This window comes from Puma concolor, chromosome D2, assembly GCF_028749965.1.
Source record: "Puma concolor isolate L17-30 chromosome D2, mPumCon1.1.hap2, whole genome shotgun sequence".
Lineage (NCBI taxonomy): Eukaryota > Metazoa > Chordata > Mammalia > Carnivora > Felidae > Puma > Puma concolor.
This window is the reverse complement of record NC_141677.1, coordinates 57,584,702-57,605,482: the sequence shown is the minus strand read 5'-3', so window position 1 is coordinate 57,605,482 and position 20,781 is coordinate 57,584,702. Positions and strand designations below refer to the sequence as shown.

At 42.1% G+C, this 20,781-nt stretch overlaps 1 protein-coding gene across 3 annotated transcripts in view; it reads left to right on the top strand.

Annotated features, from left to right (window-relative positions):
• The window catches only part of MMS19 (MMS19 cytosolic iron-sulfur assembly component), a 34,698-nt gene that overhangs the window by 1,135 nt on the left and 12,782 nt on the right, over positions 1 to 20,781 (top strand). For 2 of the 3 annotated variants that reach the window (XM_086680532.1, XM_025918199.2), the window contains exons 2-8: positions 13,280 to 13,328; positions 15,392 to 15,492; positions 16,412 to 16,497; positions 16,880 to 16,954; positions 17,356 to 17,425; positions 17,994 to 18,122; positions 18,213 to 18,274. In XM_086680532.1, the coding sequence (XP_086536658.1) occupies positions 13,280 to 13,328; positions 15,392 to 15,492; positions 16,412 to 16,497; positions 16,880 to 16,954; positions 17,356 to 17,425; positions 17,994 to 18,122; positions 18,213 to 18,274 (572 nt within the window). Of the gene's footprint in view, positions 1 to 13,279; positions 13,329 to 15,391; positions 15,493 to 16,411; positions 16,498 to 16,879; positions 16,955 to 17,355; positions 17,426 to 17,993; positions 18,123 to 18,212; positions 18,275 to 20,781 lie in introns of those variants that run through there. The other variant, XM_086680533.1, reaches the window with a different exon arrangement.

Here is a 20,781-nt window from a genome sequence, read left to right as displayed (position 1 = left end):
TTACTTTGGTCCTTAGCAGTTATACTTTCATTCAGTCATCCCACCATTATTGAACACATACTATTCTCCAAACACGATACAAAGCAATAGGTATGTAAATCCAGATTAGAGTGGTTCTGTGCCCACCAGGAACTTACACTGTGGTAGGAGAGATAACCATGCAAACAGAGAGTATACCACACCAGAAAATAAGGGCTTCGTGGGTTATGTGCATGACAGCAAGGAAGCATCAAGGAGCAAATGCTTGATGCTGCCATTCCAACAATTTTAACTTCTTACAGCTTCACGAAGCATAGTGTGTTATCAATGCCATTTCCCCCGTGTTTTAGTATCAAAAATTTCAAAAATACAGCAGAGAATTTCATAACAGACACACCTACACACAACACCTCAACTACCATTAACATTTTAACATAACTTGCTTTGTCATACATCTTTCCGTCTATTTAAATTGCAGATATCCTTCTAAATACTTCCTCCTAAATACTTTGGTAGGCATATTATTAACTAGAGTTGGTTTACAGTTTATTTTGGTGTACAGTTCATCTCCAGTGAACTGTAAAATCTTAAGTGTTTAACATTCACTGATAATGCATACACCTTCCCCCTACTGTTACATCAGTGTCATTTGTGACTATTCTTTCACATTTATACAGTATGAACACAATAATTTAGGACTTTTCAATTTCAGAACACACTTAAGAATACAGCATGAATAAGGACTGCCAAGTTTTTATAAACATTTTATATGTGTATATATGTATTTATGTGTGTGTATATATATATAGAGAGAGAGAGAGCGCGCACACGAGCAAGAGAGAAAGGCAGAGGGAGCGAGAGTCTTAAGCAGGCTCCACACTTGGCATGGGGTCTGACACCGGGCTTGATGCCACTACCCTGGGATCATGACCTGAGCTGAAATCAAGAGTTGGATGCTCAACCGATTGAGCCACCCAGATGCCCCTAAAATTTATATTTTTTATGCTTTAAAAAAATGGCCTTAACTATTATGTACTTTAAATGTAACTCAGCTCTACTAAGACTGTAACACTAGCCCTGTTGTAATTTAGCCCTACTGACTAGGAAAGGAGGTTGATAGTAACAGATAAGTTTGAAAAGGTTTGGTGGGGTTGGATTATGCATAACCTTGGATTCCAGGCAGAGGGATTTGAATGACCTATTGTAGGTAATACAACTCATCGTAGATCCTTGAGCAGGGGAGTCATATAATGAAGGCAAATTTTTTTTTTTTAATTTTTTTTTTTCAACGTTTATTTATTTTTGGGACAGAGAGAGACAGAGCATGAACAGGCGAGGGGCAGAGAGAGAGGGAGACACAGAATTGGAAACAGGCTCCAGGCTCTGAGCCATCAGCCCAGAGCCCGACGCGGGGCTCGAACTCACGGACCACGAGATCGTGACCTGGCTGAAGTCGGATGCTTAACCGACTGTGCCACCCAGGCGCCTCTAATGAAGGCAAATTTGAGAAGGATTAAATTGGTATTCTCAATCTGAGATCACAGCCCTGGTTAATGTTGTTGAAGGCTGACAGGGTTTTGAAACCTTCCCAAAATTAGATGTGCTTTCTAATCCAGCCTGAGTCTAGTTTTGTTAGCACTAAAGAGACCAGCTTTCTGTTCAGCCACTCAACAGCAGCAGCCTGTTCCATGACACCCTATGATCACAAAGACAGCTACCACCAACTTTGTTTTGCACCTTTGCAGTGAAGTTCCTGATGAAAGTAGGTGTCAGATGTAAAGGTGCAAATGATGGGGCAGAGAGATGAACCGGTAGGTTAAGGGTTAAAGACTTCTTATGCTAGCATTCAAAGGTTGCACTACTTGGCCCCAGCCCTTACTCTTACCACTCCTCTCCTGGACCTTTGGTGCCTGGCAGCCACCTGGATTTGCTATTCCCTGAATGCTTTCCTTCCCAGTTCCTTTCACTAGCTCCATCTGATCAAAGTTAGACCTCGGATTCAAGGTCTGCTTGAGTGCTTACTGCCTGCCCCCCAAGCATTTCCTGATTACTCCAGCCAGACATCATCTCACATTTCAAAATCTTTGTGGTATTTATTTCTCAGACACTCATTTATTAGCAGTTATTAGCAGACTTGTGTAGTAGCTGTTTCTGTATATATTTCCACGTCCTATCCTATACCAACCACCCAAGTCTCCTGGAGACTAGCATAACTAAGTATGCAGTAAAAAACTGTGTAAGTGAATGGAATGAGAGATGTTGAAGGAAGAATCTGTGGAATTTGAGGCCTAACTAGTTAAGTTGAAGGAGAGTGAGGACTCTATGATGACCCCACGCTTTTGAGCCTGAGGATGAACAAAGGAGAAGTCCTTTGTTCAAACATGGAGGTTGGAAAGGAAGCTGATTTTGAAGTGTGTTATGGATATAAATTTTCTTCCTTTCAGTTATTTGGATTTTCTTTCTTTTCAGTCTTTTTGTACTGTATTTTCCCATTTTTGTGGGAGACCGTTATTCCTGAAACCAAGAGATTGTTAAACAACAGTAAAACAGTTCTGAGAAATGTCTATGGCATCCTCAGCTTGATTGAAACTGAGTCCTGATTGGGATTTTTCTCTCTACTGCTCCTTCACATCCTTCCCCCTTCCTCCATTGGTTGCTCCTCCAGATTCTCAAGAGGCTGCAACTCCATCAGACAGAGGTCTGATTGTACATTCTGTCAGTCTCATATAAATACTCCTTTGATGACTGCTCAGTGCTCCATATGAACTGGTGCCCTGCTGAGGGAAGTGTGGGTAGTTCGGAGGTGCTAGTAGGTCCATTTTTAGAGAGTCTTGGGCACATTGGAAAAACTTAAGCCTACTTAATGTAGGGAAAAGAACTTAACATTTGTTTTTCCTTAATGCCAGTGAGACTACCTTTAGGAAAATTAGCCCCTTAGTAGCTTTTCTTTTATCCCAGGAGTCCGAGTGAATGATTAACGATACTTCCGGATTCAGGTAGTGTTCGTTTGGGAAAACTTACAATGTTAAAAAACGTTAGTGATGGATGGTTCATAAACCCAGGAATTTTACTCCTTTCTTATGCTAACTCAGTCTCTGTTTATATCACTGTGGCAACACTGAGCGTGTTACACTGTGATTGTTTTAAAGGTCTTTCTGCCCCAACAAGACTGTGGACTCCTTAAAAGCTCCCTGTCTGTATTTCTGTCTCCAGCCCTAACCCCAGTACCTGATTTGTAATAGGTGCTTAATAAATATTGAATAAATAAAACAAGCACACATGACAATTTTGTTAAAGAATTATGGAGAAACATGAAAGGGAGTAATTTGAGCTGGATCTTGAAGGGTTGAATTTTGACAGGAAGGAGGCATTTCAAACCAAGGGAATATTTACAGGATTAAGGATATGGAAGAGCTTGATAAGTTGGGACATGTGAGTGAATGATAGGAGTCATGATTATTTTTTTTTAATTTTTTTTTTCCAACATTCATTTATTTTAGGGACAGAGAGAGACAGAGCATGAATGGGGGAGGGTCAGAGAGAGAGGGAGACACAGAATTGGAAACAGGCTCCAGGCTCTGAGCCATCAGCCCAGAGCCTGACGCGGGGCTCGAACCCACTGACCGCGAGATCGTGACCTGGCTGAAGTCGGAGGCTTAACCGACTGCACCACCCAGGCGCCCCAGGAGTCATGATTAAAGGTGAGGCTAGAGGGGCTTTGAGGGCTAAAGTGTGAAGGACATCAAGCCAAGGAGTCAGGTCTTAGGCAGTAAGGAGCAAAAGAGACTGGTGGGCAGGGAAGTAATTCTGCATTTTAGGGAGGTAATTCTAGATAGAGTGTGGATGGATTAAATGGCTTTTTTTAAGGGGCACCTGGGTTGCTCAGTCGGTTAAGTGTCCGACTCTAGTTTCGGCTCAGGTCCTGATCTCTGGGTTCATGTGATCAAGCCCATGTCTGGCTCTGTGCTGACAGCACGGAGCCTGCTTGGGATTCTCTCTTTACCTTTCTCTGCTCCGCCCCTGCCCCCCCCCCATCCCCTGCTAGCACTCTCTCTCTCTCAAAATAAATACGTAAACATTTTTGTAAGGCTTTTTATTTTGTTTAAAGTTTATTCATTCTGAGAGAGAGAGAGTGCGCAAGTGGTAAGGGGCAGAGAGAGAATCCCAAGCAGGCTCCAGGCTGCCAGCTCAGAGCCCAATGTGGCACTTCAACCCATGAACCGGGAGATCATGACCTGAGCTGAAACCAGGAGTTGACACTTAACTGACTGAGCCACCCAGGTGCCCTTAGAAAAGGGCTTTTAAGAAAATTGAGGTAACCTCTTTAACCATTTTAAGTGTACAATTAATTGACTTTTAGTACATTCACAATGTTCTGCAATCATTGCCACTATCTAAAAATTCTAGGGGCGCCTGGGTGGCGCAGTCGGTTAAGCGTCTCACTTCAGCTCAGGTCACGATCTTGCCGTCCGTGAGTTCGAGCCCCGCGTCGGGCTCTGGGCTGATGGCTCAGAGCCTGGAGCCTGTTTCCGATTCTGTGTCTCCCTCTCTCTCTGCCCCTCCCCCGTTCATGCTCTGTCTCTCTCTGTCCCAAAAATAAACGTTAAAAAAAAAAAATTAAAAAAAAAAATTCTAGAACATTTTCAGCACACCAAAAAGTGGAGAACTGTTTTGAAGGTTGTCTCTATATAGTCTGGTTAAAGGGATGGAAAGGAAGAGTCTTATTTAAAAGACATTACTGAGGTAGACTCGACAAAACTAGAATAAAATGTTAGGTTTAGTTATGTTTGTGAAAACACCCTCAAAATACTGATTCTAGCTTTTTGCCACTGTACTCACCGTTTTCCTTACTCTTATTTCTTATTGTATAATAGCTATAAAGCTTATATAAGTAAATCTCTTCATTTTTTTCTAATTTTGTATTAGTTTTATACTTCACGTTTCTTTATGTTTGTGCTGCATTAATTCAAGATAAGATCCTTGTGAAAAGTATGAAGACCAAAGGGCTCTGCCAGGAGAGTTCACCCATAACTGGAATTCAAGGAATCACATGCCAATGGGTGTCTATTTGTAATTGTAATACAGCCAGTTTCATAATGCTGTATACTCATGGTGAAGAAGTCTTTTTTATTTATGAAATTTGAGGCAACCTATAGGAGAGGGAATTGACTGGTAAGGGGCATGAGGGAACTTTGTCCATTGCTGGAAATATTCCGCATCTTGATTGGGATGTTGGTTACTCAAGGTATACTTTTGCTTAAACTCATCAAATTATACTGTTAATATCTGTACATTTTGCTGTATATAAATTAGACCCTTTTTTTAAATGAAAAAATTAGAGGCAACTGAATGGGGCTTATTAGGCAGGTCTCTGTCTTATAGCACTTCAGGTATTTCCAACGTTAGACCATAGCCCAGCATTCCCAGGGGACTTTGATTTTCCTGCTGAAGAAGAATGATGGTTCAGTGATGGTCTTTGCTAGTAACAGTAATCAGTCCTCTAGAGCTTCCTGTGCACAAATGCTCCCTCTGTGGCCACCGCTGAAATTAGTGTTTAGATGGGGTTTTTAGCAGAGTTACCTGGTCTTTGACCAAGAGGTTCCAAAAAGGTACCCTTTTCCACCTTCCCAAACTGTGTAATACTCTTTTATAGTGTATAACCCAGAAATGAGTATCTCTGTTCACTTCAGTGTTGCCATTAAGGAATGAGGTACAGAGCCTAACTGTTAGTTCCTTGGTCTGTCCTGTTAGTCTGACTGCTGTCCCTTCCCCCACCCTACAGCCTGGACATTTTTTCACTTGGCTCTTTCTCAGGAACAGGGGCAGCAGCTGGGCCTTCCACATCCTGGCACGAGTAGGGCTAAGAGTGCCTGATGTCTAAATTGGTGCCAGTCACGAGCTATGAATCCTGACTAGAGGGCTCCTTTTCTCAGGCATTTTGGACTTCATACTCTAGGACCAGAGTGAGCCTTTATCTAGTTCTACTCACCCCTGTTGCTGAGACCACAAATTTAAGGGGAACTGGAAGTTTAGGAGTTTACTCAAGCCGCTTTTTCAGTCTAGCTAAAGTCTAGTGTTGGTGAATGCTAACCTATTAGGTCTGACATTTAGAGGTAGGTGGGTTGGAGACCCAGAACAGGCTGCTGCAAGTAATTTCCTGATGGAGCTAGAACTCCTCTGTGGTAACCAAACCCTTAGGAAGATTGCTAAGATTTTACTCTCTGTTTCTTCCTTGAGAATATATCCTAAGAAGCTTCTGGTAGGTCTGTGTGAATTACTATTGTGCTGTTAGAAATGTATTTTTAAAATAAGTAATATATTGACATGGTACAGCATTTAAAAGGTACAAAAGGATACATGGAGAAAAACCTCCCTTCCCTCTCAAGATAGAATGTAGACAGTGAGGGGCGCCTGGGTGGCTCAGTCGGTTAAGCATCCGACTTCGGCTCAGGTCATGATCTCACAGTTAGTGAGTTCGAGCCCCCGTGTTGGGCTCTGTGCTGACAGCTCAGAGCCTGGAGCCTGCTTCACATTCTGTGTCTCCCTCTCTCTCCCTGCTCATGCTGTGTCTCTCTCTGTCTCAAAAATAAATAAACATTAAAAAAAAATTTTTTTTAATAAAAAAAAATGTAGACAGTGACAAATGGATCTACTGTATTACTAGTATATGATGTGTCCTCACTAAAGGGAGGAGGGAGCTGATCTAAGTGATTTGGTAAAACAGTATTTTGTCTGGAGACTAAAGACAGAATTGTCCAGGGGTGCCTGGGTGGCTCAGTTGGTTAAGTATCCAACTCTTGGTTTTGGTTCAGGTCATGATCTCATTGTTTGTGGGTTCAAGACCTGTGTCAGGCTCTGGGCTGACAGTGTGGAGCCTGCTTGGGATTCTTTATATCTGCCCCTCCTGCTCACGTTCTCTCTCAAAATAAATAAATAAACTTAAAAAAAAAAAAGACAAAACTGTACATAAACACACTTGGCTTTTATAAATCTGTTTCTCACAGAAGTTGACAATTTGGAAAGTAATTTATAGCTATACTAGGATTGAAAAAATAATAAATGGTAGATAATGGGAACCAGATTTCTCACTGTCAGAGAAACAAATTACAAACAACAAGGAGAGAGGCTAGAATGGACCCTGCGGTCCTGGATTATAGCTGGAGACTTTAACATGACCTTATATTTAGGTGTTTTTCTTTTTAAGTTCGTTTATTTATTTTGAGAGAGACCAAGACAGCACAATGGGGGAGGGGCAGGGAGAAGGAGAGAGAGACTCCCAAGCAGGCTCCACACCATCAGCGCAGAGCCTGATGTGGGGCTCGAACTCATGAACCATGAAATCATGATCTGAGCCAAAACCAACAGTCAGAGGCTTAACTGACTAAGCCACCCAGGTGCCCCATGTTTAGTTTGATATATCCACATAGAAAAATAATTAAAGATATACATGTACATATATGTATGGGTTAATACGTACATATGTGTTTCCAGCTCTCCCTGGGACATATGTGTCTCCCAGCTAAGTGGGGCCTAGGAGCAGTGGTATCCCAATAGCAGCAAGCACAGCTATACCCAGATCTTGGTTTGTAATAGCATTCTCCGGTAAAAAGAATCAGGGTTTCTCGGAGAAAAGGCTGATTCTAGGGCTCTGATAGAGAAATTACAGGATGAGCCTATAGTATTTTGTAGTGCTAAAAAAGAAAGTACTTAAAAAGTGAAACGATGTGGTGCCTGGCTGGCTCAGTTGGTAAAGCATATGACTTTTTTTTTTTTAATTTATTTTTATTTCTTATTTATTTTTGAGAGAGAGACAGAGTGTATCAGGGGAGGAACAGAGAGAGAGAGGGAGACACAGAATCTGAAGCAGGCTCCAGGCTCTGAGCTGTCAGCAGAGTCCGATGCGGGGCTCAAACTTATGAATCGCAAGTTCATGACCTGAGACAAAGTCGGACACTCAACTGACTGAGCCACCCAGGCGCCCCCCACCCTTTTTTTTTTTTTAATGTTTATTTATTTTTGAACAACAGAGAGAGAGAGAGAATGTAGAGGAGGGGCAGAGGGAGAGGAAGACAGGATCTGAAGCAGGCTCTGTGCTGTCAGAACAGAGCCTGATGTGGGGCCCTAACTCACGAACCATGAGGTCATGACCTAAGCTGGCCTAAGTATCAAGAGTTGGATACTTAACCAACTGAGCCGCGTAGGCACCCCCAGGAGCATGTGACTCTTGATCTTGAGGTCATGAGTTCAAGCCCCACACTAGGTATAGAGATGACTTAAAACAGGGGCACCTGATGGCTTAGTCGGTGAAGTGTGAAACTCTTGATCTTGGAGTTGTGAGTTCATGCCCCACGCTGGGTGTAGAGATTTCTTAAAATCGTTAAGGGGTGCCTGCATGGATCAGTCGGCTAAACATCTGACTCTTGGTGTTGGCTCAGGTCATGATCTAACAGTTTGTGAGTTTGAGCCCCACATAAGGCTCTGCGCTGAAGGTGCAGAGCCTGCTTAGGATTCTCTCTCTCCTGCTCTCTCTGCCCCTCCCCTGCTTGTGCTCTCTCTCTCTCTCAGAAATAAATATGTTAAATAAATAAGTAAAATTTAAAAACTAATGAGCTGGCTGTGTTCTAATAAAACTTCATAAAAAATAAATAAATGGGGTGCCTGGGTGGCTCAGTCAGTTGGTTAAGTATCCCACTCTTGATCTCCCTTCAGGTCATGCCCTCACGATTGATAAGATAGAGCCCCACATCTGGCTCTATGCTGACAGCGCGGAGCCTGCTTGGGATTCTCCCTCTCTGCCCCTCTCCTGTTCATGCCCCCCCTCCCCCGGCTCAAAATAACTAAATGAACTTTAAAAAATAAATGGATGGGGGCGCCTGGGTGGCTCAGTCGGTTGGGCATCCGACTTCAGCTCAGGTCATGATCTCGCAGTCCGTGAGTTCGAGCCCCGCGTCGGGCTCCATGCCAACAGCTCAGAGCCTGGAGCCTGTTTCGGATTCCATGTCTCCCTCTCTCTCTGACCTTCCCCCGTTCATGCTCTGTCTCTCTCTCTCTCAAAAATAAATAAACGTTAAAAAAAAATAAAAAATAAATGGATGGATGGATGGATGGATGGATGGATGGATGGATGGATGGATGGGACAAGTCAAAAAGACAGGTGCCAATCTAAAAAAGCTCCCTGCAGCCAAAGATAGAACAACTTGAACAGCAAAATAACCTAGTATTGGATTATAACCTGAAGTGTAAAATAAATGTACATGAGTCTATGCTGCTGTAAAATAAATGACTGAATAAATAAAGGGGGAAGAAGAAATGAATCTTCCTTACAGAACAATTCTATATAATATAGGTAGGTCAACATATTCCTTTCTAGGAAGTGGAGGTTAATCTCTGCCTCCCCCTTGAATCTTCTAAAGAAGATAGTATGGGAAAGGAAAAATAGTACCTCTGTAGTTCACAGAACTGGCTGATATTACCTTCGCCAAGTAATTTGAGCATCCAACTTCGGCTCAGGTTGTGATCTCACAGTTCGTGACTTCAAGCCCCATGTCAAGCTCTGCACTGACAGCTTGGAGACTGGAACCTGCTTTGGATTCTGTGTCTCCCTCTCTCTCTGTCCCTCCCCTGCTCGCTGTCTCTCTGTCTCCCTCAAAAATAAATAAACATTAAAAAATAATAATAATGAAATAAAATAAAATCACCAATAATAAATAAGTCATATTGATACCTTGTGCCCTGGTATGATTGATATGATATGATGAGAAGGATACTTTGCCTCTGTTCTATTCTTCTCAAAACCCATGACCCCAGTCTAAACAATAGGAAAACATCAAACCCCAAATTGGGGGACATTCTATAAAGTACTTTAGGATATCGAGGTCCTTAAGGACAAGACTGAGAAACTTTCACAGACCAGAGGAGACCAAGGATTCATGATGGCTAATTGCAATGTGGTATCCTTAATTGGATCCTGAAACAGAAAAATGACATTAGTGGAAAAACTGGTAAAATCTAAATACAGTCTAGAGTTTAATAGTAATACATTAATGCTAATCTCTAACTCTAAAATTATTTCACAGTAAAACATCTTTTTTTTTTTTTTTTTTTTAAGTCTACCTCTCAACCCCCTAGCCATCCAGTGTCCTTCCTTGGAGACAACCAATATTAGTTCCTTTTATCTTCTGGAGAAATAAATAAATGCAAATAGAAACAACTTTCCTTCCCCTTAAAAACAATGCTGTGCACTTAGTATTGTATATATTGTTTTTGTACATTGTCTGGATTTTAGATCATGTCCCATTATCAGCATGTGTGTGTATGTGTGTAGTATGCACAATTTTGTACTTTTACAAGGATATAGGATAAATTTTGAGAAGATTCACTGAATTAAAACATATATACACTTGTAATTTTTATTAAACGTATTGTCAAATTGCCTTCCATAAAGGGGTTGTACCAATTTATACTCCACTTGTAATGTGTAAGAGTGCCTATTTCTGCATACCATCACCAAACATAGGTGTGTTACAAAGTTATTTTTTATTTTTACCAATCCAGTATGTTAAAAACAAGACTTTCATATAGTTTAATTTGTATTTCTGTTGTGAATATGAGTATCTTCTGTAGAATGCCTGTTCATTCTTGGTTTTGCCCATGCTAAAAAAAAATTTGTTTAATGTGCATTTATTTATTGTTGAGGGAGAGGGACAGAGCAGGAGTGGGGGAGGGGCAGAGAGAGAAGGAGACACAGAATCTGAAACAGGCTCCAGGCTCTGAGCTGTCAGCACAAAGCCTGACAAGGGGGTTCGAACTCACAAACTGTGAGATAATGGCCTAAGGCAAAGTCGGATGCTTAATCGACTGAGCCACCCAGGTGCCCCAAGGTATTGCCCATTTTTAAATTGGTTGTTGATCTTTTCCTCATTGATTTGTAGGAGCTTTATGTGTTGGTTAAAAAAAAGCCCTATGTTGTAAGAAGTACAAATATGTTTTTCTAGTTTGTCTTTTTAAAAAATTTTTTTTTAATGTTTATTTTTGAGAGAGAGAGCATGAGTGGGGGAGGAGCAGAGGGAGAGGGAGACACAGAATCCAAAGCAGGCTCCAGGCTCTGAGCTGTCAGAACAGAGCCCAACGTGGGGCTTGAACCCATGAACCATGGGGCTCGAACCCATGAACCGTGAGATCGTGACCTGAGCTGAAGTCGGACACTTAACCGACTGAGCCACCCAGGCGCCCCTCTAGTTTGTCTTAATGATGTTTTTTGTTTGTTTTTGTCCTGCAGAAAATCCAATTTTTTAATGTAGCTGATTTTAACCAATCTTTTTTTCAAATGTTTATGTATTTTGAGAGAGCACAAGCATGGGAGTGGGAGGGGCAGAGAGAAGGAGAATCCCAAGCAAGCTCCACACTGTCATTGCAGACAGTGAATTCACAACCTGTGAGATCATGACCTAAGCCAAAATCAAGAGTCAGATGCTTAACCAACTGAGCTATCCACCCAGGTGCCCCTAACCAGTCTTTTTTTTTTTTTTCAATGGCTTCTGATAATGTTAGTTTATACTTAGGAATTTTCTCATGTCTTTTTCTTTAATCCATTTGAAAAGTTTACTTTGATGAAAGATTGAAAGTCAAGCCTTTTTTTCCCAAATATTTACCCAATCATTCCATCACTGTTTATTGAGTAGTCTAGTTTTCCCATTAATTGAAATTTTAAAAATCATCATCTCATATGCATTTGTATTTCTTTCTGGACTTTCTCTACTATTTCTGTACCATTGATTTCTTTGTTTAAAAATATGAACTCATACTATGCTGGTTGTTTTTTTTGTTTTTTTACTTTTATTCTAGAAATCTTCAAGTACATTCAAAAGTACACACTAAAAAAAGTATACACAAATGTATTATTGTGACTTTGAAACAATTTTTTTAAGTTTATTTTGAGAGCGAGAATGTGCAAGTTGCAGAGGAGCAGAGAGAGAATCCCAAGCAGGCTCCACACTTTTTAGTGTGGAGCCCAAATGGGGGGGACGGGGAGCAGCTAGAAGCCAGATGTGGGGCTCAAACTCACAAACCATAAGATCATGACCTGAGTCAGACACTTAACCGACTGAGCCACCCTGGCACCCCATAACAATTTTTTTTTAATGTTTGTTTGTGGCATGTTAAAATTTTTTTTAATGTTTTATTTTTTTTGAGAGAGAGCACAAGTAGGGAGGCAGGAGGGTGGGTGGCAGAGAGAGGGAGACAGAATTTGAAGCAGGCTCCAGGCTCTGAGCTCTTAGCACAGAGCCCAACGTGAGGCTCATGAACCATGAGATCATGACCTGAGCTGAAGTCGGACACTTAATCGACTAAGCCATCCAGGCGCCCCTATAACAATTTTTTAATGTCTGAAAGGTCTACCTTCCCTCCCTCCCCCATTGTTCTTTTTCAAAATTTGCCTAATTATGTGGGGTTTTTTTTTTTTTTTTGCATTTTAACTTTAGAATAAGTTTATCTAGTTCCCCCCAAAATAAAAATTCTGGTATTTTCATAGATTGTTTAAAATTATAGATTAATTTGGGGGATCTGTTTTCTTGAGTCTTTCATGAATATGGCATGCCTATTTGTTCAAATTTTCTTTTGTGCTCCTCACTGGTGCTTTAAAGTTTTTCACTATTCAGTTCTTCACATTTTTTGTTAAGTTTATATCCAGGTATTTTTCCCTCCCCTTTTTTTTTTCTATTATAAATAGGATCTTTTTTCCTTTTTGTATCATTTTACAGGGCATTTTGTGTATATATGTATATGTGAAGGTTCTTAATTTCATAATACTAATTTTGTGCTCAGCTAATAAAATATTTTTTAATGTTTATTAATTTTTGAGAGAGAGAGGGAGCGCATGAGCCTGGGAGGGGCAGAGAGAGACGGAGACAAAGGATACAGAGGATCCAAGGTGGGCTCTGTGCTGATAGCAGAGAGCCCAACTTGGAGCTTGAATTCATGAACCCCGTGAGATCATGACCTGAGCTGAAGTTAGACACTTAACTGACTGAGACACCCAGGAGTCCTGTGAATTATTTTATTTGTAGTATTTCTTCAGTTACTTCTTCTGGATTTTCTAGGTATACAGTCATTATCTACAAACGATATGTTTATTTCCTTTTCAATTTCTATAATTGAAGCTGCATGTTTGAAGTGTTACAGTAATACCTCTTACGTAGAAGGGGCTCTAGGGTGCCCCTAGGGTAGGCAGGAAACATTGGTAATTAGATCCTTTCAATACTGGGACTGGGTTTATATTTTTTTCTTTTGTTTCCTCTAGATGTGAAATCTGGGAGCTATACAGTGTTACAAGTGGTGGAAGCCCTTGGGTAAGAGCCTGTGCAGTAGAGCTCCCTTCTCCCAGCCCTGCCTGTGCACTCTGAAAAGGTTGTGTTGTACACTGCTGCTTTCCTGGACCTGACTGGTCCTGAACTTCTCCTACTGTAGCCCAGTACCCTCCTTTCCTCTCTGCCTCGGTCTAAGCCTGTGTTTCTCCTCAAACAAGTTTGATGCCACCTGACTTAAGTCCCTAAGGGAGGAAGGGTTGGAAGTTCCTGGATCAGCCCACAAGTTTGGAGTGAGATGGGTGGTTGAAGGCCATCAACTGTTATTTAATTAGAGCTGGGATTCCTCCTGTGCCTCTTAAAGACCTACCTGCCCCATGGGATTCTAGTCAGTGTGGATCTGACTCAGACCTGTCGTGGGCCCTGCCTGGGGATTTGCCAGGAAGCTGACCCTGCACCAGATCCTCACTATAGGAAAAGGTCTGAGGAAACAGCTGGAAGATCAGTGTTAAAACCAGATATCCAGGCACCAGAGGGAGTATGTGCTTGTTGTCTATTGCCTGCTTTTCTCCTATTTCATACTTGGTAGACCATCTAAATTGACGTTTTATTTGCAAAGGTTAACTGTCTCAGCCAGCTTGTTTTCTGAAGCAGAAAACTAGAAAACTGGGAGGGTGGGGTGGAATGTAGGTCGCTATTATGTCTCTCTCCCACATGAGAGACCATTTGGCCTTTCTACTCATGTGTGGCCTTGGTCCATTTAAAAAAAAATGACTTTATTGAGATGTAATTCATATGTCACAAAGTTCATCACTTTTTGTGTATTCACAGATTTATACAACCCTCAATCAATTTTTTAAATTTTTTTTTTTTTCAAACGTTTATTTATTTTTGGGACAGAGAGAGACAGAGCATGAACGGGGGAGGGGCAGAGAGAGAGGGAGACACAGAATCGGAAACAGGCTCCAGGCTCTGAGCCATCAGCCCAGAGCCCGACGCGGGGCTCGAACTCCCGGACCGCGAGATCGTGACCTGGCTGAAGTCGGACGTTTAACCGACTGCGCCACCCAGGCGCCCCCCTCAATCAATTTTTTAACATTTTCATTACCTCAGAAACCTGATGCCCATTAGTATATGTTTTCAGTTTATCCCTGTTATGGCTTTCGATAGTGTTTCATTTTTTGCTGAAGAATAATCTGTCACATGAATATCTCACATTTTGTTTAACCATTCATCAGGTGGTGGATATCAGGGTTGTTTCCAAATTTGGGGTATTCTAAATAATGCTGATATGAACACTTGTGTGCCTTGGTCTAATTTTAAACACCAAGTTTTCCACTTCTTAACAGGGCCTTTCGACAAGATCCTATTTTATTCCTGTCAAGAGTGATTTTATTTTTTCCCTTTACCCCTAGGTATAGACACCCTTATCCTTGAGATTTCAGTCAAATGTCCTAGTCATTTCTCCTCCAGAAATCTTCTACTTCCTACATTAACTTACTTAGATTTCTTCAAGTATGTTTAAATGTAATCTCTATAAGACCTATTCTGAAGATAAGTTACCTTATTGCCTCAGTCCAGGGTTTCCAATTCAGTAATCCTAAATAGTTAAAACATTTATTCTGACCATCTTACTTTGTAAACTTGCAGTTATAAAGATTCCCGCCCACCCTCCCCGCCCACCCCAGCCTAAGATCTTGGTTGCTCTCAGCATTTTTTTTCTTAGCAGTAATATATTTATTCTCCTGTTTGGGTAGAAGTTGCAGCTGCCCATAATCTGTTGAGCCCTGTGGGTAGCTGCTAAGCTCTGTTTCAGAGGAAGGTCACTATCATATAAGAATAAGCCAAATGCCCAATCAACGCCTGGAGATAGATACTTCTGTTGGCGGTGGTGTCAGATGAGCCTCTAATGAATGCCAGATCAATCTGGGAATTGGCTGTTTAGACTCTGGCTTTACTGTTATCTGTAATGCTAAGTACCTACAGAACACCTTTCCTGGGCTGGATTCCATGCCCAGGGGGGTGAGTGTGACTAATTTCAAAATATTTATGCCTTCAAAAGTTTCAACAGGGTTATGTCAAGCTCTCTATATCCTACTTTCCCCCAGGTCATCTCTAGAGAATCCAGAACCCCGAACTCGGGCACGAGGAATCCAGCTTCTGTCACAGGTGCTACTCCAGTGTCACTCCTTGCTCCTGGAGAAGGAAGGTACTGGCATCACTAGTAGGAGTATCTTCCCAGATTGCTGAGCCAAGGCCTCCTTCCTTGTCTATTCAAGCCAACTTTATAGGGAGGGAAGAAAAAAGGGAGGGCATAAGGAATCTGTGAACCACTAATTCAGTATCTTCATTCCTCACTGGTATATGTGGCAGAGAGATAAGTATTGAGGCTGAAGACACTGGGATTTCAAATGTAGCCTTAGACATTATTCATTTATTTATCTTAAAGTTTATTTATTACCGTTTATCTATTTTGAGAGAAAGAGAGAGCATGAGCAGGGGAAGGGCAGAGAGAGAAAGGCAGAGAGAGAGAATCCCAAGCAGGCTCCATGCTGTCAGCTCAGAGCCGGAGGCAGTCTTGATCCCAGGAACTGTGAGATCATGATCTGCACCGAAATCAAGAATCAGACACTTTTAACTGACTGAGCTACCAGACGCCCCTCCTTAGACATTTTTATCCTTTATAGCATAGTAGTGGGCAAACTACAGCCTATTTTTATTAATAATGTTTTGTTAGCGTATAGCCACAACCATTTATTTACCTTGTGTATGCTGCTTTTCTGTTACAGCGGCCAAGTTGAGCAGAGTGGAGTAGCTGTGACCAATACTATGTCCTACAAGCCTAAAATATTTACTATCTGGCCCTTTGAGAAAGTTTGCCCATTCTGATTCTATAGAAAGGAAGTTCTGGGGTTGTAAGTGGGTTCAAATGCGGACCTATGTGAGAATTGATAACAAAAGGTGTTCACCTATTTTCCTGACTGATCAAGGCACCCTCAAATGGGAGGGCATGGGACATATCTCTTAGTGGAGGAGAAAATTTGTAGTAAAGCCCAAACAGGAACAGCCTTTACAAAGTTTGGGAAGGAGTCTGTGTAAAATAATGGCTGCATTTCTGGTTTGTGCAGTGGTCCACCTGATCCTATTCTATGAGAACCGGCTGAAGGATCATCATTTTGTGATCCCATCTGTCCTGCAAGGTTTGAGGGCACTTGTGAGTTCTCCTTTTTTCATTACATACTGTGTTTGCAGGAGCCCTTTTCCAGTGAATTCTGTCCTTGTGTTTTGGGCATGAGACTCCCACATCATGAGGAACAGATGCCCAAGTGGGGAATAAACTATTGTCAGCCAGTTTCACTTCTGTTTTTAGTCTAGAGATTACAGGTATTTTGGGGGGACTGGAATTCAGAACCAGAGTGGAAAGAGCTGTAGAGAACTAATCAACTCGAGAAAAGGGACCATGTTTCTCACTCTTAGCGCTTTTTCCTGAACCTGGATGTTGTGATTCCCACTGTAGCTAATTAGGCCTGTTTTGGGGATTCTATCTTGAAGGCTAGAATTCCCTCAGTACTCACACATTTCCTCTTCTCCCCCAGAGTCTGTGTGTGGCCCTGCCCCCAGGGCTGGCTGTCTCTGTACTTAAAGCCATCTTCCAGGAGGTCCACGTCCAGGTGAGTGATAACGGTCACTTTCGTATTCTGCTGTCTCTCATCCTTGACATAACTAGGATTAGGTAGCAAAAGATACTGCCTTCTAAGTCCTGAACTTTTTCAGATCCCTGACCATGTTTAAATGCTAGTCCTTGCTACTATATAAGGAGAAGGAGCCATGCTATTATGTCTGACCTGCATCCTCTTAAACCTAAAGAAAGTAAAGCAGACAGGTTTTGGTTATTGGCTCCCCTGCTATAACTGGTAGTCCAATAGCCATAGCCTTTCTCTGCATTTCTTCTTAGGTTCTTATGCTAGTATAAAGAGCACTGTCCACCTAGAGATTGTGAAGCAGGAAGTAATTTTGTCAGCTTAGGTATTCTTTGAGTACTTTCTTTACTTATGGTCTCTCTCACCCCAAGTCCCTGCCTCAGGTGGACCGACACACAGTCTACAGTATCATCACCAACTTCATGCGAACCCGGGAAGAAGGTAAAAGGCAGGGTTCTTTGGCAAGTCTGAAAAGCGAGCACATCCCTTTTCCCCCCATTACCAGGACTCGTGTTTAGCTTGGTAGTCATATAGGAGAGCCCATACTCTGAAAAGAATGAAGGAAAACTGGGAGGGGTCCACTCACTCCCCAGTAAAGGAAGGATAGGGTATGGACCGATGTTTTAAATTCTTACCTCAAGGGGGCGCCTGGGTGGCTCAGTAGGTGAAGTGTGAACTCTTGATTTTAGCTTCCTGAGATGGAGCCTGCTGAGGCTTCACGCTGTTAGAGGAACTTGCTTGGGATTCTCTCTCTCCCTCTCTCTCTGCCCCTTCCCCACTCATGCTCTCTCTCTCAAAATAAACTTAACCAAAAAAACCTCTTACCTCTAACGGTTATATATTGCATATCTCTTCTTCACTATGCACTCTCTCAGAATAGGAAAACAAAAAGAGTCTGCTCTGGGAAGCAGCAAAGGTGGGACAATGATAGTAGAGGGAAAACACAAGCCAGAAGAAAGCCCAGCTTTCTGTCTTGAGGAAGGATAGTGACCTGTTCTCTCCTCCCCAGAGCTGAAGGGACTAGGAGCTGACTTCACCTTTGGCTTCATCCAGGTGATGGATGGGGAAAAGGATCCGCGAAATCTTCTGGTGGCTTTCCGCATCGTCCATGACCTCATCTCTAGGGACTATAGCCTGGGTATGCCCTTGTAGCCTTGAATTAGCTGGTTGGGGCTTGTCAGATGAGTGAAAATTGTAAGTTGACGTCATTGTTTCTCTGTTACCTTAGGACCCTTTGTGGAGGAGTTGTTTGAAGTGACGTCTTGTTACTTCCCTATTGATTTTACCCCTGTAAGTAGCACCTTTTATTCATTTGTTCATTTGTTCATTCATTGATTCATTCAAATATTCATTGAGTACCTCCTGTGAGTCAGGTCCAGTTCTAGGCACTGAGGACGCAGCAGTGAACAAAGGAGACAATCTGTGCCCTTGTGAACTTACATTTTAGTAAACTGGGAATGAAGAAGCATTGGCCATCAGAGGAGGGAGTCAATTCAGCGGGTATTTGGGGGTTCCTTAAGCTCCTTAACAACGTACGTAGTGCCAAGGGCTACAGGATTGTAAAACATGGTTCCTGCCCTTGAAGGCTAAAACATTTAAGTAACAATATGAGATTATGGACCAAAACAAGTGGCGTTCTAATTGTTCAGAGAAGACTGAGTTCATTGTGAACTAGAATAGGCAGGAAATGACTTCACAGATGAGATGAGATTTCAGTTGGTTTCTAAGGAATGAGGATCTGATCCTGGAGTCTGAGGGGTGATCTCAGGCAAAAGAAACAAAATTGAAAAAACAAAGAAGACACAGTTCAGTGCAGTATACACAGCATGCTCTGACCATGACCCCCTTGGACCTTCCTCCTGCTCTGCATCTTGATTTCCCTTCTATTTCCAAAAATTCAGGATCTCCTCATTGTATGGGTATGCATGCATATGTGTACTGCAAGCATTAGTGGTTTTGAAGAAATGAAAGTTCTATGACAACAAACCAACCAACATCTGAGTACTGACTCTTACTGCCTTTAATTTTTTTTTTTTTTTTTTTCAACGTTTTTATTTATTTTTGGGACAGAGAGAGACAAAGCATGAACGGGGGAGGGGCAGAGAGAGGGAGACACAGAATCGGAAACAGGCTCCAGGCTCTGAGCCATCAGCCCAGAGCCCGACGCGGGGCTCGAACTCACGGACCGCGAGATCGTGACCTGGCTGAAGTCGGACGCTTAACCGACTGCGCCACCCAGGCGCCCCTCTTACTGCCTTTAAAGTTACACAGCCATCTTTGCCGTGGGGAATTGCTTACCAGCTTATTCCAGTTGACACCATGGTCCTTAGGACCACCTCTCCTGAATTTCTCTTCGTCTCTTTTGTAATCAGTGTCACTTTCTAACTCACAAGAACTTGTTATGCCTTTGAAATCTTGAAAGCTCTTTGTTAGGCCACCAGGTTTCTCTTTTTTTGCTTTATTTTGTGTTTGTTTCGAAAAAATTATACATTCATATTATCCAAAACCTAAAAGGTGCAAAAGGGTGAAAAATCTATCAACCACCATTTCTTTCTTTGTTGTCAACCATTTTATCAATTAGGTCTGTATCTTACAGAACTTTTTCATCCATAACGTAAGCAAATGCTCCCCTCCCCCCACCGATGGCAGTGTATGTATGCACTTTTCCTGTACTTGGCCTTTTTCACTTAGTATATCCTGGAGAGTGTTCCATAACAGTATATAAGTTAGCTCTTTATTTTTTGTGGGTGTGTAGTATTCCTTTCAATGGAAATACCTAATTAATTTCACTGGTCCTCTATAGGATAAAGGTTCTTGCTAATCTTACATTGTTACAGACAACGCTGCAACTTACATATCCCGTACATGTATCATTTCACATATATATGTGGGTAGAACAGTAGCATAAATTCCTAAAAATGGAATTGCTGGAATACATGCATTTATAATTTGGGGGCAGGAAAGAATATGTCATTCATTTTTCTGAAATGTGATAGAGTGAACATGATTCAGTATTTTTTTTTTTAATTTTTTTTTAACATTTATTTATTTTTGAGACAGAGAGAGACAGAGCATGAACGGGGGAGGGGCAGAGAGAGAGGGAGACACAGAATCAGAAGCAGGCTCCAGGCTCTGAGCCATCAGCCCAGAGCCCGACGCGGGGCTCGAACTCACGGACCGTGAGATCGTGACCTGAGCTGAAGTCGGACGCTCAACTGACTGAGCCACCCAGGCGCCCCAACATGATTCAGTATTTAAAAGATAGAGAGTGAAGCCCCTTTGCTGCCAACCACCCATTTTCCTTTTAAAGATGATCATTGCCCCCAACTGCTTATGTATTTTCTCGGATATTCTACACACACACAAAAGTTATAATGATAGAATTTCTCGTTTGTGTAGATTTTTTTTTAAGAAGCTTTACACCCAACGTGGGGCTTGAATTCACGACCCCAAGATTAAGAGTCACATACTCTACCTACTAAGCTAGCCAGGTGCTCCTCAAGCAGAATTTTGTATGTTCTTCTGCACTACGGTCTGTATGGGAAGCAGAAAGCTCTTGTCAATTAAAATGAGAGACACCTGGCTTTAGGGTAACTATTTCTATCAGAAATATTTTCGGGGGGGGGGGCACCTGGGGTGGCTAAGTTGGTTGAGCGTCTGGCTTCGGCTCGGGTCATGATCTTACGATTGGTGAGTTCGAGCCCTGTGTCGGGCTCTGTGCTGACAGCTCAGAGCCTGGAGCCTGCTTCGGATTCTATGTCCCCCTCTCTCTCCGCCCCACCCCTGCTTGTGCTCTG